The sequence below is a fragment of the Galeopterus variegatus genome, unplaced genomic scaffold (genome assembly GCF_000696425.1).
Source record: "Galeopterus variegatus unplaced genomic scaffold, G_variegatus-3.0.2 Scaffold931, whole genome shotgun sequence".
In the NCBI taxonomy this organism is placed as follows: domain Eukaryota; kingdom Metazoa; phylum Chordata; class Mammalia; order Dermoptera; family Cynocephalidae; genus Galeopterus; species Galeopterus variegatus.
Genome location: NW_007727042.1, coordinates 34,837 through 62,686, shown reverse-complemented (window position 1 = coordinate 62,686; position 27,850 = coordinate 34,837). Strand labels below are relative to the sequence as shown.

The 27,850-nt window shown below is 36.4% G+C and overlaps 1 protein-coding gene across 12 annotated transcripts in view; it reads left to right on the top strand.

Moving 5' to 3' along the window:
- The window catches only part of SETD5 (SET domain containing 5), a 43,588-nt gene that overhangs the window by 2,047 nt on the left and 13,691 nt on the right, over positions 1 to 27,850 (top strand). For 3 of the 12 annotated variants that reach the window (XM_008573531.1, XM_008573527.1, XM_008573528.1), the window contains 16 exons: positions 3,044 to 3,236; positions 3,519 to 3,624; positions 3,951 to 4,159; positions 4,498 to 4,556; positions 5,085 to 5,263; positions 6,231 to 6,269; positions 9,631 to 9,873; positions 10,464 to 10,612; positions 10,996 to 11,113; positions 11,861 to 11,970; positions 12,968 to 13,217; positions 13,584 to 13,667; positions 14,691 to 14,948; positions 15,663 to 15,983; positions 16,387 to 16,629; positions 22,272 to 22,401. In XM_008573531.1, coding sequence (XP_008571753.1) covers positions 3,145 to 3,236; positions 3,519 to 3,624; positions 3,951 to 4,159; positions 4,498 to 4,556; positions 5,085 to 5,263; positions 6,231 to 6,269; positions 9,631 to 9,873; positions 10,464 to 10,612; positions 10,996 to 11,113; positions 11,861 to 11,970; positions 12,968 to 13,217; positions 13,584 to 13,667; positions 14,691 to 14,948; positions 15,663 to 15,983; positions 16,387 to 16,629; positions 22,272 to 22,401 — 2,590 coding nt within the window. In that variant the 5' untranslated portion in view covers positions 3,044 to 3,144. Of the gene's footprint in view, positions 1 to 3,043; positions 3,237 to 3,518; positions 3,625 to 3,950; positions 4,160 to 4,263; positions 4,305 to 4,497; positions 4,557 to 5,084; positions 5,264 to 6,230; positions 6,270 to 9,630; positions 9,874 to 10,463; positions 10,613 to 10,995; positions 11,114 to 11,860; positions 11,971 to 12,967; positions 13,218 to 13,583; positions 13,668 to 14,690; positions 14,949 to 15,662; positions 15,984 to 16,386; positions 16,630 to 22,271; positions 22,402 to 27,850 lie in introns of those variants that run through there. The other 9 variants (XM_008573533.1, XM_008573530.1, XM_008573532.1 and 6 more) reach the window with 8 other exon arrangements.

The window sequence follows — 27,850 nt, the reverse complement described above, 5'->3', positions numbered from 1 at the left end:
CGGGTCTGGTCCGGTACGGGCACGACACTGAGGGTTGCGATCCGTTGCCGGACACGAAAAAAGACAAAAAGGAAAAAAAAAATCTTCCTGTATTAGTAGTAGGTAGCCCAGTTATTTGTAGATTTTTATAAAGTCATCTACTAACCTGCTACTATATGGATTGGCTAACCACATAGGTAGACAGCATTAACATTTGTGTGATGTTTCAATAGAGAAGTTAAACCAATAAATTTGGAATTGGTATATAAGAAAAAGATACAAAGCAGTTATTCTTAGAACTGATATTTTCCTCAGAGTATAGAGATATCTGCCTATAAATGTTGCTTAAGGATTCCAGGAGTAATTGCAGAAACAAAAATACTTCTGCTCTACAAATTTGATTGCAGTGTTTCTGTTAACATCAGCATATTCTAGGAGTCCCTGATACATTTTCATTAAAAATCTCCAGACAGATTTCTGATACTGTGATCACAACTGATTACACAGTTATGCATTTAGTAGTTCTACAAAGGGAGTGAATGTCAATAAGTAACTTATGTACCATTCTGTTAAATTATTAATGATATTTGTTAATGCTTCATTATACCTGTCCCACTGTTCTAGGCACTTTAAGATTAAACCTGGTGTTAAGGGCAACATACTCAACTAAGTAAGACCTAGACCTTACCTCATGGGATTTTAAATCCAGTGGTAACAATATGTGGTATGCATTTCATTTTTGTATATTTGTAGGAAAACTTACAGATGTAACAAGAGAAGCAAATAGTTTTCTGAATTTTTAACTCTGCCATAACAGGATATCAGGCATTTTCCAAAGGTGGCATTATAGCACCAGGTTGCATATTACACTTAGAACACAGTTGATGGAGTGTATCCGTTGTGAGCCTTGTTTACTTTTTTTGTTTTGGCGGCTGGCCGTTACAGGAATCCAAACCCTTGACCTTGGTATGCTCTAACCAACTGAGCCAACCAGCCAGACTGACTTGTTTCTGTGTATATGACCAACTGTCATAGCAATTCAGTCATAGGAGAAGAAAGGCTACAATTACATTTGTATAAAGTGGTTGGCTAATAAACAGATGCACTCCTAATACTCCAGATTTTTAACCCATATTTTAAAATATAGATAAGAGCTGATACATATGTCAAGGAATATTCTAGGAAATCCTATAGTTACCTTGTCAACATCTGTGTATTTAATCAGTAACCAATATGGAAATTGCAAAGTTCCCTCATCAAAAGATATGCATTTAAATTTTAGATTTGGCATGCATAGCAACATATTAAATGCAGTGCTTGACTAGAAAGTATTGGGCAGTGGGATGGCCTGTTAACCTCCACAATATACATTTTATTTTTATTCCCTAGACTTGCACATGAAGTGCATATGTTCATATTTACCCGTTTGGAGATGGGTAAGATAACAACCAACATAGCTCCATCTCCATGGCCATCTTTTATTTCATGCAACTTTCCTTTTTCCAGTCCTAAAAAATAAATTCATTCCTAATAAACAGCTGTCATGTTTCACCCCATGTGTTCAGTGGTACAAAATTTCCTATATTAAATATGTGCGGCTCTTTGGAATACTTGTTTATCCAGTAATGCACCTAGTAAATTAACAATGTTGTATAAATTTATTACTTTATTTTAACTGTTCATCATAGAAACTAAATTCTACCTTCATTTTATTAATGCTTGTCTGCCTTTGGTTTCATTTAGGAAACCCCACCTGTTTCCTAATATTCAGAGCTGATTGCCTCTCAGTGAGCCATGTTCAGATCATCTTTATCTCAAGAATACTGACCTGCATTCTTGATGTGTCCCCCACCCACACCCTGGTTCCCATCTTGCAGACACTCTTAAGTAAAAAAATGCATGCCCTTCACTAACAGAGAATACTTTCCTCTGTCTAAAGTTCTTCACTTATTAATAAGAGCAAAGGTAATTTCTAAGATCCTTTCTCACAGTCTTGGAGCATATAACTAGGTGAGTTGGATATATATGTGAGAATTTTCTTTTATCCCTCACTTCTCAACTGACACTGCACCACATTGAACTGCACCCTTTTTCCTGCCAACTACTGTATATTGTATATCTTCAAGCAGGAAAAAAATGTCTATTATTTGATTCCCTGAAAGACCCATTGATCTCTAAGGTTGGCTTATGTTAGTCCTTGGAGTTTCTAATTTGTGAATCTCTGTTCTAATTAGTATAAATTACAGATAACCCATTATTCAGCTCTGCAAAGTCATACAATTACATTCCTTAATTATCCTTCAAAATTCCCCAGAACCTCACCAGGTAACTATCACAGTTGAAGTTCTTTTTTCCCAAAAACTTGAAAGAAAAGATAAAATTCATCTTTTGCCACCTATGCCTTTTTATCATCAAGTAAAGTCTTACATTAAATTTCTTAGTTTGAATATATTTATAATTCTTTTATAATAATAAATTGTGCTTGAACAGTTTATTTTCTACTCAGTGAGGGTGCAATAAGATACTAAACCAGCCTTCTCACTAAGCCCTGTTAATAAAGGTCTCTAATAATGTTCTTTAAAGATCAGATGTTATTCTGGTTTCCAAGCCAAAAGGCACAGTGGAAAAGTCACTATCAGACAGACATTATTTCAAATTCTGGCTCTGACAATGTGTGACCTTGGGGAAGTCACATAATCTCACCACCTCAGCTTCCCCCTCTGTAAAAATGGGATGCTATTTACCATGTTTAGTGGTTCCAGAAATTAAATGAATTAATGTGTATAAAGCACCTAACAAATAATGGGCGATTCAAAATGGTAGCTGCTCCTACAGTTATTATTTATCACAAGACTAATATAACTTCCAAGTTCAGTTTTGATTATTTTTGAAGTTCTGTGGTATTCCCATGCAGCTGTTAAATAATTGTGTCCTTGAGATGCTTGCATGTAATTGATGGATGAGAAATTTATTACTCTAATATTTGAAAAGTTTTTGGGGGTTCATCAAGATGAGAGGTGTGATAAATATACGATGCCGTTGTTTTTACCTGTACTTTCTTCAGGGTATCCTGTCTTGGTAGTGAATGGAAGAGGGCCTGGTCCCTGGGGCAGTGCAGAAGGCACTTTCATCATCTCACTCACTGCAAATGTCATGTGAGGTTTCATGGAAGTATTAAGAGATCCAATTAAGAAGAATAGTTCTGAGTCTAAACCAGCCCAGAGTGGCTTCTCTAGGGGAAACTCCCTGCTCAGCTGGTACGTTTGTGTTTGTCATTAGGTACACCTTGTATCCCAGGTGCCTGCCTTGAGACATCTGCCTGTACTGGCTTCATGTTACACACAAATCCACATTTAATAACACTCCTACTGTTATTTATAGGCTTAGTTATGTTAATCAGATTGTTTCACTGCGTTCTTTTTCTTATTCTAGTGACTGGTGGTTGTGGAAAAAGGAGGGGTTAGAATGGGGAATGAAGTGGTAGTTTAAAGGAAGATTAGGTGTTATGCTATCATGCGTTGCTTTTCGCCTTTGTGCAGCCCTGAATCTGTGGAGGCTAGTCCAGCAGTTAATGAGAAGAGCGTGTATACCACTCATAATTATGGGACCACTCAGAGGCATGGGTGTCGAGGACTGCCTTATGCTGTGAGTATGCATTTGTTTCTCTCCAGAGCAGTGATCTTCCTGGAGTGTAATCCATTCTTATACATTGTGACTTTCTTGAAATGTTTATATGCAGCATGACGAAGTTGCCCCTTTTGCACTTCCCTGCCTCCAGCGGACGTCTAGCCCTGCATCATTGTTCTTGTTTTTATGTCCCAGTTGACCTTGGCATTTTGTTTTATCACTTTCCTGGTTGAAGCCAAAAAACGAAGGGTACTACTTTCTTCTTTCTTTCCATATGTACCATACTTTAGGGGAGAGAGGGGCCAGTGTTTGGACACTGTTGATTTAAAAAATCTTATTTTCAGGATCATAATTACGGAGCCCCTCCTCCTCCGACACCTCCTGCTTCTCCCCCTGTCCAGACGATCATCCCTCGTTCTGACCTGAATGGCCTGCCGTCGCCGGTAGAGGAACGCTGTGGAGACAGCCCAAACTCTGAAGGAGAGACTGTTCCTACCTGGTGTCCTTGTGGTCTTTCTCAAGATGGCTTCCTTCTCAACTGTGACAAGTGCAGGTAAGATCCTGTTCCATGTAAATTCAAGTCTGGGTTGCTGGGATTAGGGTTTTTTATTAGTAGGGAAAAGCTCAAAGTATTCTTTCTTGTGTTTGTTAATGTAGATGATTCCTTAGTGCTCCTTGGCTCGAATTCTCTGCACTAGGTGAGAATTGCTGACAACAAGGAATGAGAGATTGATGTTAAAGCTATTGAATTTGATATGAAATTTAATGTCCTGGAAACATTTGGTAGGTGGGAGGGAGGGGGTAGTATGTGCAGAGACACTTCTCCCATGTGTGCTATGATGTTCTGCGTGCTGTTAGAAGGACTACTTTAAGTTTATTTTCCCTCTTTAGGGGAATGAGCAGGGGGAAGGTTATTAGACTTCATCGGCGGAAGCAGGACAACATATCAGGTGAGTGGAAGATGAGTTGGACTCACATTTTGACATATAGATATTATGTGACTTAAATGTTCATCCCAAGATCCCCTCCTGTAAGTTCCCATGGTCCCCAGCTTTTTTCATGGAAAGACATAAAAGTCTTCTCAAAACCACTGTATGGTTCTCTTGTTGTGAACAAAATCTATTCGCAAACAACATTTTAGCTTTGTAGCAGTCATGAGCACCAAAAAAAATGGATCCTTTTTTTAAATTACCCAGTCTCAGATTGTTACAGATGGAGGCAATGGAGCTTGGGGGACTGAATATAAGCAAGTGGAAAAATAGATAGAATGCAGAACAGGGTTTATATGCATAATGCCAATGATACAGAAAGAATCTTGTTTTCATAAGGAAGGTAGGTATTTATGTTGCTTTATAGATGATAGAGTTAATAGTAGAAGTAATGACTTCCTGGATATGGGGCACATCTAAAGGAATAAGCTGCTTTTAATGTACTTTTGAGGCTACTAGTACCTGAACTATGAAATCACCCTTTTTTAGGTGGGGATAGCAGTGCAACAGAAAGCTGGGATGAGGAGCTTTCTCCTTCCACTGTGTTGTATACAGCAACACAGCACACACCTACAAGCATCACCTTAACTGTTAGAAGAACCAAACCCAAGAAGCGAAAAAAGAGTCCAGAAAAGGGTCGTGCAGCACCAAAGACAAAGAAAATCAAGGTATGAAGGGTAAAAATATCTTAAATACAAATATGTCTGAAACAGGTCAAATTTTGGAGCAAGATTACACCAAAATTCTTTTTAAAAGTTTGATCCAGCTGTTTGAAGGGCCATGTTTGCTCTGCTTGCAAAAATCAGCTAATCTGTGTTATGTACATGTAGACCAACCTCTCTTCTGCAACACCATATCATCACTGCTGGCTCAAAGTTTCTTCTACTCCAACCCCCATCCCAGGTATGAAATTCCAGGCCTACCTGGCACAAGCCCATATGTGTTGTAGCCTTAAGTCTGGGCTTCCACTATTCTTATAGTATCTCCCCACCTCTCAGCTCCAAAGCACAGTCTGAAATCTCTCAGCTCCAAAGCACAGTCTGAAATTCTTGTCCTGGTTACATAACCACCTCATGTCATTGGGTTGATTGTTTTTCCTTGTTTCAAAAAAAATCACAAAACATCTCTTGAATGGTGTAGGCTTCCTCATTGTCATGGTCACTTTCCTATATTCTCAGCTAAGAAGTCTCCAGGAGAAACCTCTTCTGTTTTGTGTTCTTTCTTTCCCATCACAGCAACTTTGTTGTTCCTAGGTGACTTGCCCACCCCTTGTTAAGGGGATTGGTCTTTGTTTCCTTCTTAATTTCAAAACTGGTAAATCTGAAACCTTAAAGTTTTTTGTTCACTTTTTCTTTTACGGCAAGGGGTGCATATAGGATTTAAGTGATGCATGCTCTTCCCTGTTAATTACCTAGTTCCACAATCGAAAGTATTAGAATTAGTGTCAGAGTTCATTGGCCTTGAGCTATCCCTATTCTTGATAATAGTTTGGGGAAATCCATTGTATTTGTTACCTAGAGAAGAGGGAACAGTATAGAACACTAGTTTGTGCCTTAGTTTTAGTCTCAGATAGGTATAACTGTCATTTTTGGTACCAAGTTTTGTTTGTTCTACTTGTTTTCCTCTTTGGGATAGGCATTTCGAGAGGGATCCCGGAAGTCCTTGCGGATGAAGGTAAGGGGTAATCTTCCCTGATGCTGTGTTTTCCTTCACTGTGATCTTGCATTTTGATCAGCTTCTTTCCTGACATTGATGGTCTGGGAATCTTAGACTGTGCTTTTCATTAGTTTGTAATTGTTGCCATTCAGTTTCTGTAGAGCTTTTTTCTACAAAGTAGATTTTCTTGGCCATTTTCTGAAATGTTTGTCCTTTCTGTAATCAGCCTTCATTTATTGGTTTTTCATTAGCTGCTTTTGGGGGTGGGGGTTGGGGGAGTGACATTTTGCCAAACAAAATGAGGCTGATGTGTTCTGTCACTGTGATTGGACTCAACCTCAGGAATGAGGTTTTTCTGGTAATGATATAGGATCTCTTGTGCTCCCCCCCCAGCACTATGTGGGCATTAATCACCAGCTGGAAGGATAAATCTCATCAGCTGGAAAGTTGTGTTATTGCTAGGAATTATTCTTATTGGAATTACTTTCGAACTGTTTTCTCTTGGCATATCTATTTGGTGAAGACTCAGGTGATTTCTTTTTTCTTTTTTTCAGTTAATAAATAAGAGAGCTTATGAGGCATGATTTTGTAAAGAGGTTGGAGAATGGAGAAATTATATGCAGTAATTTAGAAGGACTTTTAGTACTGGTTTATTAAAAACAGAGTTTGCCAAAAAGAGGTCTGATTATACTATACTGTCTGGTACCTTCCTTTTCCTGTGTGTGTATTATAGGACAGCATACCTCCCAAATCATTATTTATGGCTTCAAAGCATTTAATTAGAATTAAGTTTTAGTTTAATTCTATAAGTATTCATATATCTAAATGTATAAATGATATAAAAGGATCTTTCCTTACTGACAGTTATATGGCATAAACATTAAAATCTTTAGTGACTATAAGCCTTATTAGAATTACTTTATATTTATGTGGATCACCAATATAACCGATGTTAACAAAGATTACAGGTGGCATTTTATCTAAAGCCTTACCGTGTACCTGTAAAAGACATAGGAGAGGACTTATAGCCACAGAGCATGAGAGGCCTGGGATGTGTCTTGGAATACAACTTTATATTATTTCTTTTTTAGATCCATCTCCTATAAGTGCCCAAATTTGCTTTAATCACCCTTTATTTTTGTCTCATTTACTTAGAGGAGCCCTTAAATAGACTTTTGGGGCAGACATAGCCCTTATCCCAGCTGCTAAGCCCTTTCCTCTTTTATTAGCCTACTGTCATAACTTATCTCCAGAGGTTCGAAACCTTTTGAAAGCTATAGACTAGCTCTCCCAGAAAACTGCGCATAAACCCCTCAAATTTTGCTTACAGTTTCAGGAGATTGACAGTCCTAAAGGCATGTTAAAATTTAGACAGGAAAAAAAAAACTAGTCGTTTTATTTTTATTCTTATAATTCTAAGTTTAGTTATAAATTTTCTGCTCAAAACAAATTATTAATAAAAACTTCACCAAAGATCCAGGTGGGAGCTATAGAATGAGAAGAATTTATCATTTGGATTTTTAATTCCAAAGTCAAGAGCTTCCCTACTGAAGGTTTAATTCTAAACCAGAGTTTCTCAACCTTGACATTACTGACATTTTGTACCAAGTAATTCTGTGCTGTGGAGGAGACTTCGCACCATATAGCGTCTACCAGTAACACACACACACATCCATTTGTGATAATCAGAAATGTCTCCAGATATTAGCAAATGTCTCCTAGAGGCAAAATTGCCCCCAGTTGAAAGCCACTGCTCTAAGCCCACTGAGGTGGAATCTCCAGTGCCCTGAAGGAAAGAACAGCAGAGTGTACACACAGTCATATTAGTGAACAAAGACTAATAATGTGGCAGAGGCTTCCAAAATACAATAAGTTTAACAAGTCATAAGTTTAGTGATAGCTGTTGGATGCTTAAAGCTGGGAATGCTGTTTGGGTACCCCTAATCCCTAGTCTTAAAGGCATCCTCAAGTCTCAGATTTCACACTATTCTTTTGCTCAGTTGCTACTGACAGTGTCAAGTAGGTGATAATTCTGTTCTCAGTGCATTGGCCCTAGGTGTTTCTTAGATTTCTTTGTTTATTATTCAGTCTTTTGGACTCTAATAAGAAATGGGGAAAACAGTGGTATTAATTTTTTCTTTCCTTTTCCCTGTTCCTTGGGGAAAGAATAGTAGACAACAGTCAAATCAACAAAAGTGAAGCAAAAGTGATGAAGAAAGCAGTTGTTATAATGGGCCTCAATATTTTCTGTACTGTTTATGGAAAGTATATTTAGTTTTGTTATGCCTGTTTTTGCAAGCTTAGTGTGGACTTGGGTTTTCAAGTAGTTTTGGTACTATAGTATCTTATCCTTCTGATCATCACTAGTGTAACATCACTATCAGTGATGTTGCTTTCTGATAGCACCTGATGTCTTGAGTTTGATGTCTTGAGTACCACGGAGGAGAACATGTGTCAGACTCTAGCTCAAGCACATATAAAACTATCTGTTTAGGAGGCTGTTCCTGAGATATAATCTTTTCTCAATACTGTCACCATAGAGGGCAGTGGTTTTCCTACAGACGTGTTCTATATTCCCCCTACCCACTCTTCTCTCCTCACTTCACCTCTTCAGATTATTTAGAATGCGACAATATAAATTGTTTAAAATTGAGTGCTAGAAAGATATGCTCCAATATGATAACTTTTTCTATGGGTGATAAGATTATGATTGATTGATTTGGGTCACATGTATATTTAGAATGAACATGTATTAATTGTATAATGAAAATAATATGTGATAACAAAACAAAATCATTCTCCTGGAGATTAGTAAAACAAACCAGTTTGGGCTAGCACACTAACACAGATGTTCAATAAGTATTGAAAGTTAAAGCAGTGTGATAATTTTAGGTCTCTACTGTTCATTTTTTTGAAGATTTTTCATATGAACTTGATGTCTTTTAATAAGAACATATTTTTATGACTTATACATGGTCATAAAATCACAGTGATGTGATAAAACAATGATCAAGATTAATTTCCCACTTTAAAAATGGGGAAACTGAGCTTTTCCTTTTCCAGAAGTTGCCAGGGCTGGACAGTTAGCTCAGTTAACATAGAGCGCAGTGTTGATAACACCAGGGTCAAAGGTTCGGATCCCCAAACCAGCCAGCTGCCCATAAAAAAGAAAAAGATAGTTATCTAAAGCTTCACTGGTGGTTCATTGGTAATAAAACCATGATAGAAGTCAGATCCCCTACTCCCAATCCGTTAGTCTTTTCTGCCACACCAACTGCCAAGTGAAAACAAACTTTCTCTGGAAACTCAGCTGTACCCTCACATTCCCATCCCTTTATGCATGGACTCTACTAACCTTCCTGATCTTTGTTCTCTACAGAATTCTCCCTCTGAAGCACAGAATTTAGATGAGAATACAACTGAGGGCTGGGAAAATCGGATAAGACTATGGACAGATCAATATGAAGAAGCTTTCACTAATCAGTACAGTGCAGATGTACAGAACGCCCTTGAACAACATCTACATTCTAGCAAGGAATTTGTGGGCAAACCCGCTGTTTTAGACACTATTAATAAGACTGAATTGGCCTGTAATAATACAGTTATTGGTTCCCAAATGCAGGTAAGGACCAAAGGTTAAAAACATTCTAAGCAAGTAGTTGAGATTTTAAGAACATGGGAAGAGGGCATGGATTGAGATTACTGTTTCTTCCAAATGTGCAAGGCCCTAGAATAACAAAGTAGCCAGCTATTGATCCTCTTTAACCAAAAGCATGTTATATTAACTGGAAACTGTCTGGATACTTTTTTTTTTTTGGACATAGAAACTATTTATGAACAGATGGATATATATTTTAAAACTCTGTTTTGTTAATCAAAAATAGATGGATTGGATGGGAAATCTTATACAACCTAGGTAGGAATTATGTAAGATTTGTAGAAAGCTAAGCTTGTTCTTTCTCATTCTTGTATTAGACATAGAACTACTAAAATATTAGTCGTGGGTTTCTCTTTGATCTTTTCTTGCCTTTTCTGAGGTGGCCCGTTTACTAGATGGAGCATGTTTCCTAACAAAATTGATCTTACATCAAATGTAAGATTTTCTGATAAAACATGAAAATGTAGGTGCCTTTTTCTCAGTTATGGAATATTTTAAGTGTCTACTAGGCTGCTGCTGCTGCTGTTTAATGTTAATACTCTGGTTTTATTTAGTTACAGCTGGGAAGAGTCACTCGTGTTCAGAAGCACCGGAAGATCCTGAGGGCAGCAAGAGATTTGGCTTTGGACACTCTTATAATAGAGTATCGTGGGAAAGTCATGTTACGACAGCAATTTGAGGTCAATGGGCATTTCTTCAAAAAGTAAGAACATTATTTATTGAGCAGTGAGGGGTAACATGAACCTGGCTGACCAGTGTTGCTATAAAAATCATCTGTTGATAAGATGCTCTTGGGACAAAGATTACAACTCAAATAAGCTCACCCCTGTCTGCTGTTCGTGGAGAAATGCAAATAAATCTGCAAATTGTTTAATATGTGAAGTGGTGATGATTCCTATCCAAGCCAAGCATTCCTTGCTTTGTGCTTGTTCTTTAATCAAAAGCAGACAAGCATGTCATGTTTTCCAAGTTTAGGTATTGGAAAGGACTGCAGCTTCTTCTATCAGCATATGCTTCATATTTGGAATCATGGGGTGGCCTTTTTATATATGTTGAGAATTACAGGAATTTTAATTATATCCCTAGACCATACCCCTTTGTGCTCTTCTACTCAAAATTCAATGGTGTAGAGATGTGTGTGGATGCCCGCACTTTCGGTAATGATGCTCGGTTCATCAGAAGATCATGTACACCAAATGCAGAGGTAAGATATTCGTATCAACTTCCCTTAGAATGGAAGCACAAAAGGACAAGCTTACTGAAGTAGTCTGAAAATTTCACCCAGATAAAGGTTTGTAGGTAATAGTTGTGATCTTTTATTGCAAAAGATGAAAAACAAAAGTAATGGTGCTTTTATAATGTCAGGATGGGGGCCAAAGAGTGAGTGGATTTTCTTTAGAGAAAGCAGAAATGGAAAAAAGCAGTTAGCATTTGCTGAGGAGAAAGAGCTAGACTGGATAAGAAGTCAGTGAGGTTATATTAAAGAAACTGCCATATGGTAGAAGCTAATAGTTGTGATCTTTTAATTATGAGGCCCAACTAAGATATTTGGTTGCAGTTTTTTAGATTTTAGGAAATTATGCTCTAAGAGAATCTAGACATTTCTAGAATACATTACTCTGCAATGACATCACATGCAACAAGAAAATACACAGAGCTTTACTTACAGGCTAAGGAATTTTAATTCTCTGGTGGAGCTGGAAACAGCTTTAAAATGTAAAGCAATGATTTTACCTTGATTTCTGACATCTCAGGGTTTCTCCATTTATTTCAAGAAGTATCATAAATTTACCATTTATGTATAATAGTAGTTTTAAATTAAATGATGGGGTTAAGTAACAGATTACCATAACTCTAAATGGGGAGAAATTATTTGGGTAAAAGGTTTTTTCCCTCTATGGAAAAGTTGTGGTCTTTATGATAAATCCAACCATAAGCCTTCTTCACACAGGTGCGGCACATGATTGCAGATGGGATGATTCATTTGTGTATCTATGCTGTGTCTGCCATCACCAAGGATGCTGAGGTCACCATAGCATTTGATTATGAGTATAATAACTGGTAAGACCTCAAAAACCTTTCCTAACACGAATGCCCTTGTTTTATATTAAGCTATTCAACTCTAAATAATAAAGTGTGCTTTTGGTCCTTGCTCTTTCCTCCTTTGTTTCCTTAATCTTTTCATGAGTAATATGTTTTCTGCCTAGAAATTGTAAAGGAAAAGACAGACTTGAGATTTTTTTTTTTTTTTGAGATAAAGGTACATTGTATGATACTGCTTAAAAGCCTCCTAACAAAAATGTTTTGGCTTATGCCTCTTTAACAAGAATAGCAAAAAGGGTATAGATGAGACACTCCTAGAAATTGCAGTAGCATATGTTGTTATGCACAGAGCACTTGTGCCAGGGGCCATATAGAATAAGAATTTAAAAATTCACCTCCATTATTAAATAACATACAATTTTTATTTGTCAATTATACCTTAATAAAGGCGGGGGGGGGGTGTTAAAGATTTGCCCTGTTCACTCAAACCACTTAATCTAGCTTTAAATGACAATGCAAAAAAACAGATGGCAAGTCATAGATGAATTTGTGATGAGTTTTGTAAAGCAGATGATTCTTCTCTCTTGGTTGTTCTGGGCAAAATAGAGGGTGTGTAATAAAGTGATTTGGGCCCAGGTATAAGAAGAAAAGCTATTAATAATCAGTAGGTAAAAGTGAGGATATGATGATGGTGAGCACAAGATAAGTAAGGCCACTCCAGCCTCTCTATCACTGATTGACTACCTATAAAATAGCACAGAAACAGTAGGGAGGATTGAATTTAATGGAGGCTTTCTTTCCCTTTCCACTGACCATACATAGAAGTAGAGTTGGAGTTACAGAGAAACATAGAATATTGAAAGTTTTCATAGGGCTCTCTGATGTCTCTGTTTAACTTATTCAAAGATAATATTAGAGGAAATTACTATGCTAATATTTCAAGAGAATGAATGAATTATATAATTGATTTTCAAGGGTACTGAGACAGGCACTTTTTGTTGTTTCTTTGGAGCAGTAATTATAAAGTGGACTGTGCATGTCACAAGGGAAACCGGAATTGCCCTATACAAAAAAGGAATCCTAATGCTGCAGAACCACCACTCCCACCTCCTCCAAGCCTACCCACCATTGGAGCAGAGACCAGACGTAGAAAAGCACGACGGAAAGAGCTAGAGATGGAGCAGCAGAATGAGGCTCCAGAGGGAAATAATGACCAGCAACCACAAGAAATTTCAGAAAAATTAACTGTGTCAAGTGATCATGAGGTAATCTCCCCTGTCAAATGATGATGCTGTTGTATTGATCATCTGCAAATGAAGAGGATCCCAGGTGGCCACAGTTTTTTTATATAGGGAAGCCATAGTAACAGTTAATGCCCCTTTCTATCAATGTAGGTGTGCGTTCATTCATTTTCTTTTTGTTTTGCAATGTCAAGAACATCCTTTCAGCTGCTTGCCAGGTTCCAGTTCAGAGAATGGGGTTATCATCTTTGTTTACCATGTGGCCTCACATGAATAACACTTTAAAGCACTACAAATCGTTTATAGAAAGTTTTAAGCTACCAGAATAAAAAGGAGATTGATTTTTCCCAGAGCTTAAGAGTACAGCTGAATATTGCTTCTATCTTAAAGGAAGTAGACAATCCAGAAGAAAAACCAGAAGAAGAGAATGAAGAGGTTATAGATGACCAGGAAAACCCACCTCATAGCAGGAGGGTAGGTATCATCTGACATCCCTTTGCTTCTTCTGATTCCTACTGCCAGCAGCATGTGAACCTCTTCTTTTCTCCTGACTTTGTATTGTCACATTTGTTTGACCTGAAGGTTACAATTTGGGCTTTTTCCATAAAGTAGATTTTATTATAATTTTTTAATTTCTTTTTCTACACCTATACACACGTACACACACACACAGAGTAGTTGTCTAATGGTGTTTTTAAGAGGTTTCTTACTAAAATGTGGTTTCAAAAAAACTGGCCAATTAAAAACAAAGTATGTAGGGAATGTTTTGTTCTGACTTAGGAATTTCCTAGGTTTGTGTGAGTTTTGACTTTAAAAAAAAAAACAACCCTTTCAGGCATATGTATTAAAATATTCTTCTTTTATGCTGACATCAATTGTGTTTATTTATGTCCCTGAGAAGAAGTTCAAGGGAAATCTATTTGGTTATATATATATATATATATATATTTTTTTTTTTTTTCCTTAAAGGATGACCAGTAAGGGGATCTTAACCCTTGACTTGGTGTTATCAGCACCACACTCTCCCAAGTGAGCCACGGGCCAGCCCCCTACTTGGTTATTTTTGAACTCTGAAAATTCAGAGAAGGGCCGAGCCCTGCGCTGCTGGTTCGGATCCTATATAGGGATGGCCGGTGCGATGCGCTCACTGGCTGAGCGCAGTGCGGCCGGTCACAAAAAAAAGGACCAAAAAAAACCACGAAAATTCAGAGAAAAATTGGTTTTGATAATCAAGCTATTTTTCTTATATTAAAAAGTTTCAAAATAGCTGACCTTTTTTGAAAAGTTTAAGTTTGACCTTGCTTTCTTTTACAACTGTTCCCAACATTTGAAATGAAATATTTCATTTTTAGTTTTTATCTTATGTTCTCTAAGATATGTGTCATCTTACTGGTAGTTAAATGTGTTTCTATAAATTTCCATTAATAGCACTATAGAAAAGGCTGTTCCCTCTTCCTTGTTGAAACTTCCTTCTATGCTAATACTGTTTCTTTCCAGACCCGGGAAGATAGGAAGGTTGAAGCCATCATGCATGCTTTTGAAAATTTAGAGAAAAGAAAGAAGCGGCGGGATCAGCCCTTGGAACAGAGCAACTCTGACATAGAGATTACTGCCACCACTTCAGAGACTCCCATTGGAGAAGAAACAAAAATTGAAGCCTCTGAATCTGAAGTTAGCAACTCTGCTTCAAATGTTGCCATCCCAAGCATCCCACAGAGTGTTGGTGTGAACACCCGGAGGTCTTCCCATGCAGGGGTAAGAAATGAAAAGACTCCAGGGCTTAGACATTCTTGCCTTTGTTAATGCCAATTACCTATCTTTTTTTTACTGATCTTTTGGTATAGTTAAAATTGTATTTTCAGCTTATCACAATAAATTAAGTCCATTTAACTAGAACCATTTTCGTCAGCTGATTTGTGGGATTCAGGGACTCAGGTAAAATCAGAATTTTAATGACTTAGGCACCTGCAAGACTAGAATGGAACTTGATACTGTTTCTACCAGATAAACTGTTGGTGATAAGTTCATAAAAATCATTTGTTTCCTTTTATGGACCTTCTGTATAGCCCAGTTTTGTACCTGACCATTCATAGGTTTCTCAGGAGAAACCCATCTTTCCCTTCGCTACCTTAGCCATGAATCTAAGCCTTAAACTAAAACCTCAGTATCTGGGAAAGAAACACAGAGAGGAATTTTCTTTCCTTCTACGAACCCTAGAATTAGGTGGCTACCTTTAGCAGACTTTTAGCCTATTTTATAAATGAGTATTAGAAATAGAAATAACCAACCCAGACATCTGCATACAGCCTCTTTAACCGATGTAAATGTATAAATTTTGTATTTAAGGATTACACTTTAGTGTTTCTAAATCCTTATCGTTTTTACCAGCAGACGTTCAGAATGGAAATTGGATAGAATATTTGCTGATAAGAAATTTCTGTTAAGCATTTGACTCTTCTGTTGTTACAGGATATTGCTGCAGAAAAACCAGTCCCCAGACCACCCCCAGCAAAGCCTTCTAGGCCCCGACCGAAGAGTCGAATTTCTCGGTACCGGACCAGTTCAGCCCAAAGACTAAAACGTCAAAAGCAAGCCAATGCACAACAGGCAGAGTTGTCACAAGCTGCCTTGGACGAGGGAGGAAATAATAGCTCAGTAACTCCTACTGAAGCTGGAAGTATAGACAGTTCAGGAGAAAACAGGCAATTAACAGGGTCTGACCCAACTGTGGTATCAATTACTGGATCCCATGTCAACCGCGCTACATCTAAATACCCCAAAACCAAAAAGGTAAGTCACAATACATCTTCGTCTAGTTTGGCAAGGGGTGTCTTAGTAAAATGAGAAGACGTGTAATCCCCAGAACTAATCTCAGTTTATTAGATTGGGAGTTGTAGTTAAAATGCTTTGATGCAGAAGGCTGAAGCCATTCTACTACCTTTTGTTCCCTTACTTTTTGGCATAGCTTAAATAACTAATAGCTGAAATTATTCCTCTCTTAGTGGGCATGGAGAGGGTGAAGGAAGACACCCTTGCATTCTGATTGCCCAGTTCATGCTCACTGCAGCTGCTGCATCCCTCTGTCCTAGTTTCTAGATGAGGTTTGTCTTTGAGAAATGCACTGCTGCCTCTGGCTTTTCCATCTGCTGCGTCAACTAACGATCTTTTTTTTTTTTTTTTTTTTTTACCTTAGTATCTCGTTACAGAATGGTTGAATGACAAAGCAGAGAAACAAGAGTGTCCTGTTGAGTGCCCTTTACGTATCACCACCGACCCAACTGTACTGGCAACGACCCTGAACATGTTACCAGGTCTTATCCATTCCCCGTTAATTTGCACCACCCCCAAACACTACATTCGCTTTGGTTCACCCTTTATCCCTGAGAGGCGTCGAAGGCCCCTTCTGCCTGATGGCACATTCAGCTCCTGTAAGAAGGTATGTCTATGTTTATGTGGTTTTTTCATTTGTTTATTTTGTTGTTGTTTACCTAGGATGCCTATAATCATGATGTATCTTAACACACTACCCATGTGTGTTTATAATAAGTTAGTTGTTCAGCCATGAATACTGATGCATCAAGAGACAGTGGAACTAAGGTGGAATGTATACTGCATTTTTGGCGCTCATATTTGTTGAGTATTCACTGTTGTTTCTTCTGTGAGCCCTTGAGGTTCCTAAGTGAGAGCACACAGCAGTTGATGGTTGAGTAGGGAGAGAGATGTTTTGTGTGCACTCTCATGGTATTGGTTAACGTGTTCATTTGTGATTATTGTGAGATTGGGCCCCAAGTCCTCTAGAGCACTGTTGCATAAGTAAAAAATGATCAAATTGTGTTTTGAATTAATTCAGTCACTGTTGTCACTTGAAGTAGATTAGAGGAGAAATCCTATTGTAATTAGCATAATTCCTCTTCCTTGATCAAATGACCAGTTGGACTGTTTATTCCCTAGAGAATATGAAACCTACTATAAAAGACTCTCTCTCCCTCTCTGTCTGCCTCTCTCTCCTCTTATTGTTTTTGGATCTAGTAGCATTAGTGTTTGACGGTTGATTGGTTTTGGAATGTTCTTTCTTAATTCCAAGAAGCCCTGCATATTTTCCAAAGGTGTCTCTCAGGAATAGATTACTCCCTCAAACCTATAATGTCATTTCCATGTTTCTAGAAGTATAGGACACCCTTTCATTTGGTCTTCCTTTGAGATAGAGTCTGTTCCCTGGAACATCCTTTTCTCTTATCCTCAGATCTGGATTCAGGCTGCCTTCCTCAGTGTCTGCCATTGCCCTCCTCCACTGGCATCACGTACATGAGGATGCTGCATGTAAATTATTTGATGTGATGAAGTCTCCAACTCCAGGCAGGTCTTCCCTGACTCCTCCAAACTTAAAGTGTTTCTTTCCCCAGAGAATAGAAATTATCTTGGGGGGAGGGGGCATGAAAGATGAGCCAAAATGGTGTGGATATGGAGGGGAGGAGGGCATCAGGAATCACTGCAAAAAGGAAGAACACTACTACGGAATGAGCAGCACACACTGCAGAAAGTCTTTTCCTAACTGTATATCTTACCTAAGTATTTGAGTCACTCATTCGTTTGTTTGGGGAAACTCCTGGGTAGAAGAAATCCTGAAGAGAAATTTGACCATGAGATCCCTGCCAAAAGGGTTTGTAGATAATGCAGTAACATGAGTAACTTTCAGGTGTCAGAAATAAAACAATGACAACTTTCTTTTTAAAAAGTAAGATTAGAAAATTTCTGAAAAGCTGTTTTCTACAGGAAGTTTGCCAAAGTAATGAAGGAAGTTTGGGTCTCTGGGTATACTTTCTCTTAGAAAGACTAATTTTTCTTAGATCTTAGAAATTATCTAAGAAAAATTGTTTGCCGTGTAATAAGCATTATGATCAACCTGTAACAATTGGAGAGCTGTACTGTGGTGTAGCATGCAAAACTGAAAAATTATCTTCCTGCTAAATTTAGCATTCACGGGCCCTCATTAAGAGTAACAGTTCAAAATCTTAACTATAATTGTGAGTAGTGTTGAAAATTAAAGAGGATATATAGATATGGTCTTTAAAGGAGGTACAAGTTGAGAGGTGGCTTAATATATATGAAAGAAGCTCTTTCCTTTTGTTCCATGTTTGTATGAACATAATACTAGATTTCCAAGGATGTTAGTTGTTGAAGCATCATATCAAACCAGGAAGTAGAATCTCCTATTTTGGTCCTTTAAGAAGGGTAGAATTTAGTGCAAATTAATAGTGAAGTCTGAGTTGTAAATAACAAACTAGCCTCTTGAAAGAATTATCAAGATAATACTTGATAAGAATTATCGGAATTAGCCTTCTTGATAATTCTGATGCTGGGTTGTATCTTTCTGTTCCCATCTTGCTTTTCTAATTAGCAGAGACCTTTTGAAACAGAAAGCATGTGTTTGAGACCGTGACTTCAAACCCAATAGGAAATCCATTTTTTCAACTTTTTTTTTTTTTAACCCAGTTATGGTTTAGAACTTGTATCTGTGGCTCATCCTTTTATTTCCACTGACAACAGATAGAAATCCCATTTAACTCAAGTCAGTGTTTTATCCTTCAAATGTATCTCATCATCCTTAGGCCTGTTTTTATACAGGCTCTCTTCAAGCACTTTTATCCGTATGTGTCATGATAGGTCTTTAGAAAGAGTTTAAGCTGTATGCACTGGATTATCATAGGAAGACTCTTTTACATAAATTGGGTCTTTAAAAATTGTTTAGATCTGAATGTTAAAGTTTAAATCACTGCTTTAGGGCCAGCCTGTGGCTCACTTGGGAGAGTGCAGTGCTGATAACACCAAGGCCACGGGTTCGGATCCCATATAGGGATGGCCGGTTCGCTCACTGCCTGAGTGTGGTGCTGACAACACCAAGTCAAGGGTTACGATCCCCTTACCGGTCATCTTTTAAAAATAAATAAATAAATAAATCACTGCTTTAATATTTGCTGTAAACGTGTAATGATTATATCACAAAACAAGAATGTACCTTTTGGTCCGAGCCTGTGGCACACTCGGGAGAGTGCAGCACTGGGAGCGCAGCAGCACTCCCGCTGCAGGTTCGGATCCTATATAGGGATGACCGGTGCGCTCACAGCGCTCACTGGCTGAGTGCGGTGCGGCCAGTCTCAAAAAGGACAAAAAAAAAAAAAAGAATGTACCTTTTTATGGGCAAAAAAATGAAATTGAGTCTTTTAGGTAGAAATTGAACTCGGCTTTATTCTGGGAGGGGATAGAGAAAAGTTATTTTTAGATTGGTTAGAAAGGATTCATCTAGTGCAGGACCTAAGAACATTTCCATGACTAAGCAAGCAAAATTGTAATAAAATTCTGAAAATCCCTCAGAGTATAAATTAAGCAGATAGGTGAGAAAAATCATCTTCCTTGGGATTATTTAGAGCAGTGTATATTCTTAATAGGCCCACTGTTTCATATCTGATTAAAGGAGGTTTAAAAAAATAAAACTTCATACACCTTTAACTTATAGTTAAAAACAGTATAAGACAAATTAATATTATGTCTTGTATATTTGTACCCAGATTCTTAAGAATACTTGACAGAATATTTTATGATATCCCTGGAGTTTCTGAATTAAATTAAGTCATAGTTCTTAAGCATTTTATGGTGTATCTTTTTTAGATCTTACTTCAGTTATTAATTTAGAACAGAAGCATTTATAAGTAGCCAACAGGCCTTTTCAGTATTGTCCACCTTTTTTTCTCTAAATTCACCTTCTAGACATAATACATGTATGGCATTTGGCCTCCCAGATTTCTTAGAAAATCAACTTGACTGATAATGTGTGTTGCATTGGTATTTCATTGCATACACTGGAGGATTATTAATCTGTGCATTTCTAAACATAGCCTTGAAATTTAGTTGAACGAGGACTCATTGAAAATCTGCTGTGGTGCCCAGTACTGTATTTTAAACTTTCTTCACATGTGTTGTCTCAGTTAACCTTCAGAATAACCCTGTGAAGTTGGGATTATCGGCCTCAATTTACAGATCCAGAAGCTCTGGCTCAGAAAGCTTTGGTAACTTGCCCAAAGTGAGGCAGCCATAAAGTGGCACAGCCAAGTTTCAGCGCAGATCTTTTGAACTTCAAAACCTATATTACTTCCTTGTTCTTTTCCCATAATAATGAATGAGACCTTTTAAAATATTTCTCTTACCCACCTTTGAGCCTCCTAAAAAACTCTTTTGCAATTCATAAAGCATTTCAGAGAAGGAGGAATTGTTGTTATGACTTTACTTGAGATAGAACTTGGGCAAGTGGGGGGGGTGAGGGGGCTGAAATTAATTTATTATCCATAAGGGAGATTGGATCTCGTCATTACAAACAAATGGTCGTGTTTCTTTGTTATGTGAGTCCTGAAATATTGTAAAATCTACAACAGGGCCAAGAGGAATGGGTTTGATCATATTTTCTGAGTTTAACCTTAGGGCCAACCACGGCAGCATCTTGTTTCTAGAATGCCCTGTTCTGGTTTTATGTTCCGTTTTCCTAGTCATCAGATCCAGAATGTAAATTCTTTTATGGGTACATCTACTTGACACTGGAAGTATAAAAAATTAACTTTTTCTGAAGGGAAGCTCAGTAACCCCAAATGAGTTCTCTCATCTGCTCTGAAAAGAAAAACTTAGACTAAAGGTATCTGTAATAAAGGATTTTGCACTCATCTTGTCCTCCCAGTCCTCATTTTCCCCATCGATAAAATGAGTGCTTTAGACAAGATGACCTCTAAGGTCTTTTTGAAGCTGTAAGATAGATCTATGGTTCTGATCATTTGTCTTTACATTAATATTCTGTATATATGAGAATTCATTCTTGGTCTTGTTTTGGCTTTTCAGAGACCTGGTCATATCCTAAAATGATGTGATTCAAATGACTGTTGAGATCTCTCTTTTATATACTCATTCACTCTTAACTCCTCATGATTATAATTTTATTTTTGCTTTCATGTCACAGACCACAATGACCTTTACATGATGGGAGATTTTTCTGGATTATATAAATTTCTAAGAGGGAAAATCTTTTAGGATTGCTCTCTTTAGTGAAGAGAATATTTACTCACCTGTAATACATGTTCTCTGAAGATGTAAAATTATAATAATTCACCTTTGCTCTTCCTGTTTGGGGGAGAATCTGACTCAGAAATTGATGTTTATCAAATTCGATCTGTCTTATATTAGGACAGGAAAGCCACAGAGAGGTGAGCCACCTACAACTGTATATCTTAAGAGAACACAGTTACAGGTAAGAAATTTTCTCTCTCCCACAGGATGCATAATCTTATCCCAATCTTTGCAGGCTTACTGTCTGGCCTAAACTTATTTCTCATGAATTTATATTCCAGTATTTACTACCAAAAAATGTAACTGCTTAGAGAGGTCTTCTTTTTTACTCTTTCCCTTTTTTGATTTCAGGAGAAGGTTGTTTCTTCTGTGATTTGCATTATTTATGTTTAATATAACCAAACTACTAGGTAGGATGGAACAATCCATAGATAATTGCATTTAAGAGTAGACCTTTTGGAAGTCTTTTGGCACCTATAGTGAAAGCTATTTTTTCTCATCCAAAGTATTCTTGTGAATCTTTTCTATTATTTCTTCAGATGTCCCCAGCATAGGGCAGACAACTTTTAAGAGATCTTTATCTTCCTTTAGGCACTTATTTTATATACTAGTTTTATTCTATATGATCAGAGTCTGTCTTTAAAAAATAATAGGATTTCTTCCTTTTCTCATTTCCTAAGCAGAGTGAAAAATTGAATGAGGGGGGTTTTTTGGTTTGGGTTTTTTTTATTGGATTTCATTATGTGTAATCTAGATTTTTCTCAATTTTGCCTGGTAGTAGGAATTGATGGGACAATGGTTCAATATACTGAAACACAAGACAGTAAAATACTTGACTGTGGAACTGAATGAGTGTGTTGGATTGCATCTCACCATTTGATGTGCAATGACCTGGTTAGTCCATTTAAAATAGGTGTACTGAATAGTTTTAAAATGATTATTGGTAATTCCCTGGTTCTTTTCACATTATAGCGCTGGATAAAACAAGCCTTGGAAGAAGGGATGACTCAAACATCATCGGTACCCCAAGAGACTCGAACTCAGCACCTATACCAAAGTAATGAGAATAGTAACTCTTCTAGTATCTGCAAAGACAATGCAGGTTCGTATCGAAAGGATTTATGAATATATGACCCATGATTCAGATCCACAGAAAAAATTTCAGTATTAGTACTTCTGATACAAAAAAGAAATAGCATGTTATCTAAATAGTTACTTTAAATCTGTCTTTACAGAGGAAGAAAGAGCTCTCAAGTCAGGGATCAGTTTTCCCAGGACGACAAAGAAGGAACTAGACAGTATACAGATAACAGCAGAAATGGTTATAAAAAAGGTTAGATACATTTAAAGTAGTAAGTTTAGGACTGTATCCATAATTATTACCTATATATCGATTACCATATATAGATATATATATATATATCTCCATAACTATGTCCGTAATTATTAAGAGGCCAGGGGAAGGCAAGAAAGTGGTGGAACACTAATATTCAGGAAAGAATCAAAATTCTAAGGAATTGAGTTGGGTGGGACATGGTTGAGAGGGCAGGGGATGAATAAAATAAATGAGAAATTATTACCAATTTGTTGTTTTCAAAAGGACTTGTACAATTAGTGTAAAATTTTTTAAAAGACATGGCTTTAAGTCTGATTTAAGGGTCCTCATGAGTTTTTAAACTAGCTGGTCATGAAAAATCATCTGGTCCATTGGTTTTCACAGTCACTCTTGGAGAAGTTCTAATTGAAAGTGCTGGTTCGCTGACTTGTGATACCATCTTAACTTATTTTGGGACAGTCTTTTTACCAAAGGTTCTCCTGCCAGTATCAGCTTAATTGAAAATTTCTCTGTGATTTTCATAAGTTTATCTCTAAATCAATTTTCTGAATATTATGTAATCAAAACAAATTATACGCTAAAGCTCATGTAAGGCTACAACTAACGTGATAATATTTTACATTTTCATAAAAACCACTTCATTGTTTTTATTTATCAACCTGCCGAATAAATATTATGAACAGGAAGACTAAATTTTTGCTAGTAATATCGCCTTATACTAAAATTCTGATTTGATTTGGATTTGGGGGGTTTTGTTAAATTTTATTTGGAAAAAAGTGAGCTACGATTTTTTAAATTACTGACTTAGCTTATTCTTCTATCTCTAGATTGGGTTATACCTTATAAATTATAAGGTATACTTTATAACACATATATAAGTATAACCCCAGGATAATAATATCCCAGTATGGAACATCTGAAAAATAAATGATGCCATTTACTTATAGCATTTTATTCTGTTATTTGTGAATGGTTAGGGAAATTTTGTCAAACAAGAGTAATGTAAATATATCCTGGTGCCAGATTTCTATCAATATTACCAATTTATTGGCAGCTTTTAAAAGATAGTAAGAATATAACTTAGGTAAATAGACTATCGTGCATGTCTCAGTATCTGCTCATATGTGTGTTCTTAAGGTTGGGAATAGGAGATGATATAGCAATTCATGTCCTGACTAGCAGAGATTTATAGGGAACATGCTTTTGTTACTACGTGCCCTGGTTGGAATGGAATTAAGACAGTTAGTCACCAACCTAACTCTAGTGTCTAGCATTGAGAAACATTCTCAGGATACACCTTGCCCTTAAGGAGCAACATAAACAGAAGGAAAATATTTTATTAAAAAATCAAGCAGTAGTCAAATGAACAAGTCATATTGCTACAAGTTAGTGTAAATTCTGAGTAATTATTTTTGTTTGTAGGTTTTCTTTTGTTTTTTCAAGAATACCAAGGAGACGTTAATCAAGAAAGGGAAACAGATTGGTATGATAGAAAGAATCAAACAGATCTTTATTCGAGGGCCAACTCTACGCTTTTCTAACTATATGGTGTTAATAAACATCTCTGAGCCTCATCTGTAAAATGGGAATAGTAATATCTATTTTATGGGGCTAATATAAGATTGAATAATGTATATAAAGTGCTCACTACAGTATCAAATGCATAATAGGAATTATTACTGTCATTCTGCACAGAATACTCTTTTGTCAAGAATTTATAGATACTGGCTACATTAAAAATTCTAAAGTCCTAAAAGCTAAAATTGTATAGAAATAAAAAGGTATTACTGTAGAAGTAGGGAAGAGACGTAATGTTCATTGTAAATGATGTGGATATATTCCTACGAAAGCCTAATATCAACTGAAAAACTTAGAATTAATAATGCTTCAATAAAATTGCCAGATAGAAGGTAAATAATCAAAAATTAATACCATTTATGTACTAAGAAAGTGAATAAAGAAAAATTTTTCATTCCCAAACTTAACAAAACTAAGAAACTGCCTAGGAGTAATCTTAGTTGGATGTTTAGAGTAAGCATTACTGAGAAATATTTTTAAAGTTTGAGGAAGTGGAAAGAAATTTCATATTCATTAAGGAAAAGAATAAACTTTCTCTCTCTCGTCTTATAGTTCCCATGAAACTAGCTTGTTCTTGGAATTTGGTTAAATGATTCTGGAGTTTATCTTAAAAAAAAATTGAAAAAGAATAATGATGAAAAAGTACTTTTCATGGAAGTATAAAACTAGCTTCTAATATGAAGCTAGTAATTAAATTAGTATGGTGCTGGTGCAAGAATATTATTGAACAGAATAGCCAGAAATAGCCTTTAATATAAATGAAAGATTTTGTAAATTATTTTCGAATTTTTACTTACTTGGGGGATCGAAAAACAATTAGCTTCTTTGCCAAAGCAAATTCTAGACAGATTCGGAAAGGGTTTTTCTGTTTGTTTTTTTTTAAATCAAACTGTATTAACCATGTTCTGTGTCTGCATATTCTCTGAATTAGAGGATTAATGTATTGGGGAAAGGATTTGCAATAAAAATGATGGGAGAGTAATATTCCTACTAGCAATTTGGTAGGATTTATCAGGTACATTAAAAATATTTATAATTTTTAACCTAGTAGTTCTAGGAATCTGTTCTACCACAAATAGTTAGGGGAACCAAAATATACATAGAAAGATATGATTTGGTTATTAACAATTGCAAAAAATATATATAGGGCAAAAATAACCTGAATTTCAGCCAATAAAGGAGAGGTAGAATTTGTCATTTCATTTGCTTTGTGCACATTTGATGGAATAGTGTATAGTGTTCATTAAAAATTTCATTCTTGGGGATTGCCAGTTATCTCAGTTGGTTAGGACATGTTGCTGATAACTCCAAGGTCCATGATTCGATCCCTGTGGCAGCCAGCTGCCAAAAAAAAAAAAATTAATTCTTGATTTCATTTTATCAAATTAACTTAATTCCCTAAAAAAACAGCATAGTACCACTTTTGAATTAGATTTGTGACCTTAATTAGCAGCTTGAATTTGTAAGAATATTAAAAGAATAATAATGATATGACCAAATAAGAATTATCTGAAAAGCTGGTTGAGAGCATTTTATTTGAATACAAAATAAATATATAAACATTTTCTGTGTTGATGACATTTAGATAACATAAAGGTAGAAATATGTTCTGCTCACAGTAATAACAAAATCAGAGACTGCTGGACAGTAAACCTAATTAGAAGTATGACGCACCTTAGATGAAGAGGGGTATAAGTCAAGGCTTGAATAACAGCAAGAGATATGCCATGTTCCTGACTAAGAATGCTTCCCAAAAATACTCCCGAATTTTCATAGAACACCAATCAAAACACTTTTTTTGTTTTTTGTTTGCTTGGGGGTTTTAGGGGGGTTTTATTGGTAGTGTGAGCATGGTTGATGAATGATTTGTGCAGTTCATTGACATGAAACTATATGCTAGAATAGCCAAAATATTTTGGAGATCTAAAGTAGAATAACAGGACTTGACCTAACAATTTTACTAAATCAATATTGATTCCATATTTGACAATAAGTCATTCATTCAGAAATAAACCCAGTGTATGTAAGAATCTCTAATAGAATAAATGTGATATTTTGAATCAGTGGGGATATTATTATCATTCTACAATTTTAAAAGATTTGGAAAGAAGCTACTAGTTATATGGCATGGGAAAAGGATAGATTGATCACTACCTTATACTAAAGTATGTTCTTTTTGAATTAAAATGTAAATTTAAAAATTGAACATGGACATAAAGGGTTGAACATAAGCTGCTATTATATAGTCCTGGGTTGGAGAGACAAAAACATTCATGATATCAGAGGCAGAAAATAAAAGATCGATCCATTTGACTACATAAAAATAAAATATTGTGTGCCAAAAGCTGTAAATAAAAACAAAGGCAGACAACAAATTAAGAAAATATATTTGTAACATTTTTGAGAAAGTGCCAACATTCTTATTATTTAAAGAGTCCTTACAAATTAAGAAAAGGATTAACACCCCAGTAGAATGCAGACTGAAGAACAAGAACAGGCAGTTCACACAAGAATAAGTATAATACTAGTAAGCATGTGTAAATATTCTTTTGATTTAACAATCCTATGTGTAGCCCTTTATCCTGAAGAATCTGAAACAAGTGCAGAAATAAATAACAGCAATATTATTATTGATCATTGGGATATATTTATAATAGCAAAAAAATGAAAGTACTAAAATTGGTTTAATTTTGATAAAATTAATGCCATGCAGCCATTAATAACTGAATTGTAGATTTCTGTTTATTGTCATAGAAAGATTTTTTTCTCTACTTTATTGAATCATAATTGATTATACATATTTGGGGGGTTCAACATTGACGTCTATTTATCAAATCAATATTATTAGCATATACATTATTACAAGTTATACTTATTCTTTATGCCCCTTTTCCAATCTCTCCGCATCCCCCTCCTCCTCCAACCTCTGTTAACCCTAGATTTCTTCTCTCCTTCTGAAAGTTTAACGGTTACTCTGTTGATTTGTTGCCTAGATGATCTGTCCAGTGCTGAGAGAGGTGTGTTCAGGTCCCCCACTATTATCGTAGAGCAGATGCTTCCTCTATCACACTGGAGTAGACTTTGTGGAGAGAGACGTCCTCTTCTTTTCTTTGGTCTTCGCTGGTAACTCTCTGTGTATCAATGACTGGCAGGCCATCTGCATGGTGGTTGTGGTGTCGAGCCACTTTTGAGGAAGCCATGGCTATTGTGGTGGCTGTGGTGGGCCACCCACATGGAAGTGGTGTTTTTGGCGTGCTCCTTGCCTGGTTGTGGAAGTGTAGGGGTCAGTTGCCAGTTCTGTGCCTCAGGACCCTGGGCAGGCCCCATCCACAGAAAGATTTTTACCATGTATTTCTGAGTGAAAATAGTTATTGAGCAATGTGAGTAAGACAAGAGTCAATGAGGCCATGGCAAGAAAAATGTCCAGATAAAAATACACCAATATATTAGCAGTGCATTTATTTGTGAGTATGATTTCAGGTTATTTGTGTTTAAATATGTGAATGTTTATTTAAATAATCTAGGGAATTACTTGAATAAAGGTAAAAACAATAAAAGATGGATAGATTTGACCACATAAAATTAGAAAATTGTGTATGCAAAAAGTAAAGTAAATAGAAAAAAAGTAGGCAAATGA